The 8862-nt window shown below is 40.1% G+C and overlaps 1 protein-coding gene across 3 annotated transcripts in view; it reads right to left on the minus strand.

Moving 5' to 3' along the window:
* LOC131592937 (ubiquitin carboxyl-terminal hydrolase 15) overlaps window positions 1-8233 on the minus strand; it is a 61526-nt gene extending 53293 nt beyond the window's left edge. For all 3 annotated transcript variants that reach the window (XR_009280736.1, XM_058864882.1, XM_058864881.1), the window contains exon 1: window positions 8088-8233. Coding sequence is in view for 2 of the 3 variants with exons in the window: in XM_058864882.1 (XP_058720865.1) it covers window positions 8088-8176 (89 nt within the window). In the remaining variant the exon portion in view is untranslated. The remainder of the gene's footprint in view (window positions 1-8087) is intronic.
* Between the last annotated feature and the right edge of the window lie 629 nt (window positions 8234-8862).

Genomic DNA, 8862 nt, shown 5'->3' on the forward strand with positions numbered 1-8862 from the left:
TTTTTAAGGAAAAAATATTAAAAACTTGGGGCATGCACTTGGACCAGATACACTTCCCTGTAATGTGTGTTGTCCCAGATACAAAAATAGCATACCATCCATTAGTAAAACAGAGACCAACACATATTTATATCAAAATTGGTACAATGTTTTGCTTTTATTTTTGTTACTATTACCTAATGCAGGAAGGAGATCCAAATGAGTCTAATGCTACAATAGTTTTCTGAACTGTGGACCTGACCAAGAAGGCTACCCCAGAACTCCCCATCAAAGTTAAAATGTATGGCCTGTCCACTTTTAAGAATTATGATTATGAAATGTTTATTAACTGATGGAATCAAGATTCCACTCAACCAGGAAACACAAACTTTGCTCACTGGAATGTCATCAGTTCAGCTAGTGAGCAGGATAACCAACCCATCTTCTGCCATAAAACAAATTTAGAGAATTTGAACAAAGATTAAATTCAAGAACAGTTCAAATTTCTAGATATTCTGCTTTGAGGGGCAAACCTTAAAAACTAGGACAACTGCACAGCCAAATAAACTCGTTAACTCTAAAACAGCAGATAACTGACATTTATAGATATTTCAAATAAATCAGTAACCTCAAATTGTTTGTAGGAAACAGTACAACCAAGTCACTTAGAGCCAATTGGTCAGTAACACTGGAATAGTCCCAAACCTTTACCTAAAAGGTACGTACATACGTGTACGTACCATTTGCTGAAAATTACACTCAAATATGGAATTTTCAATATTAACAATATTGGAAGTATTTGTACAGTTTAATTAGCTTCAGGAGTTTTTTCTTGGTTATATTATGTACACTAAAATTTTCTTTGTGCAAGTAGAATCAAAAATCATAGAACATGTGAATATGTTCTCAATTCAAGTCTGGCCTACTTCATTACCTTACTTCTGAGCACTTACTTCTGAGCAGAGCTTCAGATTGCTTCATAAGATATATCTGCTCTCTTCTGTAAAATGCTCCTTGCCTGTCTGAAGTGGACTATCATATACAAGGGACAATTTATACTCTAGAATCCTCTGGAATGCCAGATAATGGAATACAACATGGAAACGGAATGAAGCTGCAACAGGGGAAGCTCATACTTTACAGCATGAAAAGCCTGAGAGGGTGGCTGGTCACTGGAATAGGCTCCCTAGGGAAGTGGTCACAGCACCAAGCCAGTCAGTTCAAGAATCATCTGGAAAACACTCTTATCCATATGGTTTAGCTTTAGGCAGTCCTGAAAAGAGCAGGAAGTTAGATTCAATGTTCCTTATGGGTCGCCTTCAATTTGGGATATTTGGCCTTGGCCAGTGGTCAGTCCATCTGGAGTCGGCTGGCACTGGCTCTCTAAGACCTAGGGGAAGCTTCTGGCAGCTTCTCCTAAAAGCCACCCCTGTGGCAACCCTGCTACCAACACTTTGCCATGAAAACTCAATAAAATGGGGTCACCCAATTAAATTTACCAGAAAAGACCATATCCTTATGTATGACCAAAAGATCAACCGTAGAGACTCAAGGCAGCCCAAAAAAGGATGACTTACAGCCTTTGCAGATTAACTTACGAGCACAAAAATTTGAAGCTATTAACAAGACTTGTAAATACACCTTCATGTCTTAAATAAAAGTTCAACAAATAATAAAAATCAATTTTAAGTTTATGGAAGTTTTAAAATTTCACAGCTGCATGACTACATGGATATTGTTCACTGAACAAAAGAAAGTACTACAGGAAGCTTACTAACCGATTTCTAAAATTCTCCCATAGTTTGTAACTTTTTAATGTAATTCAAGTTCACCTGTGATTTACTGCGTATTTTGACTTAATAAACCTAATTAACATAATAGAAACATTACACAAGTACAACAGCATTCATTCTTTACCTCAACATCCAAGTTGATAGAAAAATATCTGAACAATATGACTAAGATCTTGGTATTTCCCACTGCTGTCAAAAGCATTCTGAATGCTTGTGACCATTATATACAGAAAGAATTAACCTGTAACCTAGATTTATTTATATTGACCAATACACCAGCTCTTTGAATTCAAAATCAAAACAAAAAGCTTTAATATGCAATAAAGACATTTCCCAGAGAGACATTCATTCTGCACTGTATACTGCTGGGACATCGTATCTTCTGAACAGAAGCTATTTCACTTTTAACAGTAAAACTGTGCAAATTGTCCAGAGAGATACGTGAGGACTTTTTTTACTCTCCTCACAGTGCATGAGTACAGATTAAGCAATACAGAGGACAAAGTGGAACGACTGTTTTGCAGAAAGCAAATTAGGACTTCTGCTTAAAGGCACAGCATCTGATTTTTGCTCTTGCACAACCGCAACTATAACAATACAAATGTAAGAATGGGTTTGTATCTGTATTTCCACTTCAAGGTGACAAAACTTGCTTGACCAAATACACTTATAATTAATGGATGCCTTCAAATTCAATTTTCTTCCAGAATTAACAAGTTCTTCAAGTTCAAACTGGCAATAATTACTCCACTCTATCACAGAAACCATACCATCTTTTTATTCAAAATATAGGTAAATGCACAAGAAAAAAATGCAGGGGTCAAAGACAACAAAATATATAGTTTACCTCCCATTTTCAAGAAATCCATCTAAGTATTCCAGATTCCTCTTCAGAAATAAGTGTTTAGTTCAATAAAATGCACCAAGATTTCAAATCAACTAATCAAATTCTCACTACAGCAGACAATAAGCTCCACTCCCATAATGTGCTGCAGTAGCCTAAGCAGCACACTCTTCATCCATACCACCAAGAGATCGACCAAAAAGTATGATTCAGCCAAAATTAGTGGAGGGCAATTTTATGTTAAAATTTGTGTTAAAATTTTATTAATTTTATTTAAAATGATGTTAAAATTTATGTTAAATTTATGTTAAAATTTCAGTGTGAATATTATATTAATCATGTAAGTATTTTGTACACTCTTAGAAATTCTCCATTTAAGTAAAGACTTTTCATTAAAAAATAATCTAACAAATCAATTTTCAGGCAAAAGCCTGTAACACACATGATTTTAACATGCTCTCACCCCACCTAACCAATTAACAGAATAAAAATGCATCTACTAATTTCCACTCTAAGTACTGTCCAGAAGAATTTAAATCATTGTAAGCCACTGGTCACATGCAGCACCATTCCTTCTGCAGTGAGAGAAACCTAACACCAAAGATGTTAGATTTTAAATCTTCAACCACAAGATTTAAAAGTCAAAATCAGCAACTTAAACCTCATTTGAAAAAAAACAAACAACAACAAGCCCATTCAACTATTACTCTATCCTCGGAACATTGACATAGCGTTCCTCGTTTCTCATTTCATGAGGTTATCAAAATAATGTAGAATATAATTCTGAATATTATTGAAGTCCAGGTCCATAACTTCTCATCATGCCCTCAGTAAAAACAAGCAAAATCTTCCATTAACTTTCAATCTAAGTTCTGCTCATGTACAACACAATGTTGGACAACGAAATGTGGAAAACACTGAGATGACAGTAGTGAGAAAAAGGTACATGGCCTAACTCTTGGGGATATCCTGTGCAGGGCTGAGTTGGACCTGAGGATCTTTGTGGGTCCCCTTCCAACTCAGAATGTTCTTTAAAGACCACTGTGTAAAATGCTATTAAAGCTAAGCACTTCAGCATCAAGGCTGTCATCAATGATGGGCACTGCAGGGTTTTTAAGCAGGGCTACAGATGTCTGTTCATCAAGATTCATGAGTTTTCACTGCAGCTAGAAATAAAATGCTTATGTTCAGCGGAGAAATTAACTTCTGGAAGAAAAGTCCTTTAAGGTTGAACTTATCATATCTACTAATCACTCACTGGAAAGGATTCTTACCCCACTTCATTTTTACTTACTCTCTTCAATGACCAAGTATTACAACTGAAAAGGCAATGAAATTCCCACAGGTTAAGAAAAGAGCATTTGTTTCATTGTCCAAGAAATGTACTGCTTGGATAACAACAGTACTCTACCTAGGTTCAGCAGAACTTCAGAAGTGACGTGTATCAGACACATCTGAAAACTAAAAAACAATACTTCTGTGGTTTTACTAATTTGCAAGTCCTAAAAACCAAGAAGAGATTAAAAATCTATCTCATCACTCTTGTGAAGTGATGACTGGCACCAAAATTCATTGGCTAACAGGGCTGAAAATCAACATCTTCCTTCTGGCCTAAACCTGACTAGCTCCAGTTTACATAGTGTCTTAAATCTTTATCTGCTTGTTAAAAAATCCTTATCCTAGAAGACATCTTCCTCTTACGTAACTATTTCAGCACACAACCCAAAATTCTAGGAAAACAGATAAAGGTTCTCTAAGCTCTTCTCTGATAGACAAGGCCTCTGCTTGCTCTGTGAGATTTTGAGATGTCTGAACCCATTCTAAATGAACACCTTCTGTCACATGTGGACACCAGAACTGGACAGTAGAATGGTTTCACTAATACATTTTGTATACAGTATATATTTCTACTGCTACTTGGTATTCCCTATTCCAACATCTAATGATTGCAATTGTTCCCTTAGCCACTAAAACTCCATGGGATAGTTTTTGCCCACTGTAACTGTCTAATTCTTATCCAAGTAACTTCTATTTTATCATCAGATCACAAATTGTTATGGCAAGCAATAGATGAAAGAATCACAGTGAGAAAACCCTGGGATGAAGAGAGACAATCAGTGGTAAAACTGACTGCTGAGCTGTTAGCTATTTTGAAGTCACTATTACTCACTTTAAGTAAAACATTTACTGGCAGGTGATACCTAAAGGTGAGAAATGTGGTTATGTATCTTAGACCATGGAGGGACAGTATGTGCAAGAGGCAGCCAAGAGTATGAAAGCATTTGTAATGTCATATCTGAATTATTGAGACAACATCTCTGACTAAGACAGCCACAAAAGAACAGGAACTACAGGGAAGTCAGGGCAGAAGGTGGTTTTAAAGGTAAAATCAAGAAATCACCCTTTAATACAGTGAAGAAGTAACAGAGAAATCACCCAAGAAGTCACACAGAGAAACAGTCTTCCCCTCTATAACAAAACTATTCCAAGATCAATAACTTTCAGTACTGAAAACTGTACTTCCATGACACTGTAAAAACAGAAAAACCTGGCAAGGTTCTCAAAAATATCACTGCAGCTACAAAGGCATTAAATGACATCATCAAGACCAGTTGGTCACACAAATTATACTGTGCCTAAAAATCTGATGAACATCAACAGCTCTTCAACTTCTGACGACACTGAGCTCAGATTTGTCTGCAGCTGTAACAACCAATAATTTTTGTCATTCTAAATGAGAGGGTAAAATCTCCTCAGATAATAAATTCTCCTCACTTGTCAAGCACCAGTAGAATTTCAAAATAGTGAGACATAATTGTATGGATGCTAAAACTGAGACATACAACAAAATGCATCATTTTTTCTTTTCCTAAGCACAAGTCTAGGTCTTTCAACCACAGAACCCAAAGATCCTTTGGACAATACTGCAAGAAGTAAAACTTACATTAATTCAAGTTCTGTGGAACAAAAGTGTGGTTTTCATACCGACTTTACTAATGAAAGGAGACATTATTCAAAAGAAGTAGTAAGTTCTCTCTTCACAGGAAGTTCTTTATTGGAAAAATCTGATGTTTGTTTAATGTATGTCTGGAAAAATAAGATAAACAGAGAGACGGAATAATCCTCAATCTCTCAGAGTTGAATTTATTAACTGGCCATAAAGAATGCAAAAAAGATCACTGGGACAAACTAGTCCAAAATCTTGTCCCTGCAGTTGAAGCAGTTAAAAGACTAACCTTGTCTGTCCATTTGAGCAATACTGCTTAATGCATACTATTCCCAAGCTACCCTTAAAAACATCTAATGGAACAAACTCTACAGCTTACTAAACCAACTATTCAACTGTTTTCTAATTCTAGCAATTCTTCTTCCAATACCTAACTCTAAAAACGTTGCATTTCAAGTCAATTTTTTTTCTTTCTCTCTGCAGTGTACATGAAGAACTTCATCAGCCACTTCACAGATGCTTCTAAGATTTGCCTCATTCTTCAGCTGCTTTTTTCTCAAGAGAAAACCTCCAAAGCTTTATACTTCCCATATGTAGCTTATTGCTCTCTCCACTCTAAATTCTGAAGAGCATGGAAAAGAATTTCCATGTATAAGCCAGTTTTTTTAAAAGGACTGCATCTGAATGTTTTAAAGCTCAAACAGAACAAGCTGGTACGTCATTGCTGAAATTTTTTTCAGCAGTATTTACTATTGAATCAATGCAATTCTGAATCATGGTTTACAGCACTTTAACTGTTGTTTCCTTACTACTGTCCCAAAAGATCAAAAAGCCATTGACAAATACCTCTAAAAAAGCATTTGGACTAAACATATCCTTTAATTTGTGAAGATAGCTGCACACTTGAAGCATAAATCCTATGAATGCACAAGCATACACATTTATGTAGCTCGATTTAACAGTTCACAGGTAAAACTTAATGGGTCTTCGCTGTAGCTTATTCCGTTTTAAAACACTTGACTTATACCAGTGTCAGTCACAGCTAGATATTTTCACAGAACATTTAGAAGCTTTTCCCACATAACTGATTCTTCCATAATAAAATATCGAACACACTAAAAAACGTAAACAGCACAGTAAACTTACTGTTTCGGTCATGCTGTCAACTAGTAATAAAAGTACAATCACTTTGAACAATATTAACTGCTTGAAACATTGTTTTAGGAACTGGGAACTGCTCAACAGAACCATAAAAATATAGTCTTGAAAGACATTTAAGCCTGAGCACACTTTTACTACCACCGGTCATTTTCAACACTACCATGCAAATTCATTTCCTTTTTCTAGTTTCTTACACTCTTCCAGTTTCAAGAGCAGTCTGTTCATATGCCAAAACTGAACATACACTCAGCAGTATTTGAATAATGCATCAGAATGTATGCTTCTGACACATGCTGCAGTATCAACACTGTTAAATATAGTCTTTTATAGAACTGGAACAGTGAGTGATGACAGCTGAAATGAGGTGGGCTAGTTCTACTTCTGTGTATTCAGAGTTAATTTTCTGTAAGTTAATGCTTCAGCCTTTGTCTTTGGGTGACAGTTTCACACAGGAAGAGATGAAGAGGTTGAGTCGTGGAAAAGTGTCAGTTCCTTATTTTTTTCCCCTCCTAAAAAAAGGTCTCATTTCCTTGCCTCACAGAACTACAACTATAAAAGCTCAATTACCAAATACACGGCAAAAAGGGGTGCTTATTTAACCTAATTATTTTCAACCGTGAATTATTCTGTTGACAATTTGTATGACATACAAAGAAATATTTTACAACTGACCAGAAAAGCACATTTTTCAAACGTTCATTGTCGAAAAGGTATCATAAAGGTTCGATCACACCTTCGGGGACTCTTTCTTAGGAAGCTAACACGTTTACAGACGCAATAAAATTCAAACTCAAGGCTTATCACAGCCACGGACGGGCATCAGGGCACCTAGGCCAGGGTAGAGATACCATTTCTGACAACGTGAAGGTGAAGCCGGGGCCATTTCAACCCGGATAATGGAAGAAACGCCTGGTAGCAGAGCTCTTCTTCTTCCCCACCTCAATACTCCTCGCGCAGCCAAAACAAGCCCGCCGCGGGCTCGGGGCCCGCCATCCGGGGCTGCCACCCGCCGGCGCGCCCCGGCAGCCGCGCCGCTCCCTCCCTGCCCTCCGCCGCAGGGCGCTGACCTCGGTGCCTCCCCGCAGCCCGGGCCAGGCCGAGGCCCCGCCGCACCCAGGCGGCCGCTTCCCGCCTGGCAGGAGCTGCGGGAACCGAGCGGCGGGAAGCGGGGGGAACACCACTGCCTCCCTGCCCTTGTCACCCGCCTCCACTTCCCCGGCAGCGGGAGGGACGTCGAGCCACCCCCGGGGGCGGGGTGGGGGGGCGAGGGGAAGGAGGTCGGTCCCTCCGGCAGCCAAGCGGCCCCGGGGGCGGGGGGCGCCGCCCGCGCCGGTCCGCCCGAGCCCCCCCGCTCGTCCCTCACCAGGTGTCGCCCTTGCGGAGGGCGGTTTTGAGCAGCGCCGCGACGTCCGTGCGCTGGGTCTCCAGATCCGCCGCGCCTCCCTCCGCCATCTTCTCCGCCCGGCAGCGGCAGCGGCGGCAGGGGCAGGAGCGCGCCGCGCTGCATGCTGGGAGTGACGCCTGCGGGGGGCGGCCGCCGCCCCGCCCTTCCCAGAAACCGCGGGGCGGGGGCCGGAGCGGGCCCGGGTGGTGCAGCGCCCCCTAGCGGCCGGGAGGTCTTTCGTCCCATCCACACGTCCCGTCCCCCGCCCCACCCACCCCAGGGAGGGACGGGCAGGCGACATTTCCCTCAGTGCCTTCAATTTGCCCTCAGCGCCTTCATCGAAGCGCGGGTATAATTAGATCTCTTATGCCTCGCTACCAGATGAGTGGTTTGGATCACCATAATTCATATGATGATACGGTGTGTGTTGTGCAAATACTGTGGTGCGTTCAAATAGTCTGTGTCAATCGCATTAGCTTTTCCAGACCTTTGCAGAAACCAAGGGATAACTTGTGTTTGTTTCAGTCGCTCTTGCCTGAGCCTTGTACAAACAGTGCAACCTGTTGCTTGGCATTTCAGATACACACAACAACAACAACAACAACAAAGTGCCACGTATTGCATTACATAACCAAATTCTGTCTTCACGTTTGTATAGAGATTTCAAAGAATCAAAACGGTGTGGGAATCTAGGGCTGGAGTGCCGGTTACAAATATTTGAAAACAAAAGTTTGTTCTTGTAGCTCTAGCTGGT

This window comes from Poecile atricapillus, chromosome Z (genome assembly GCF_030490865.1).
Source record: "Poecile atricapillus isolate bPoeAtr1 chromosome Z, bPoeAtr1.hap1, whole genome shotgun sequence".
Classification (NCBI taxonomy): Eukaryota; Metazoa; Chordata; class Aves; order Passeriformes; family Paridae; genus Poecile; species Poecile atricapillus.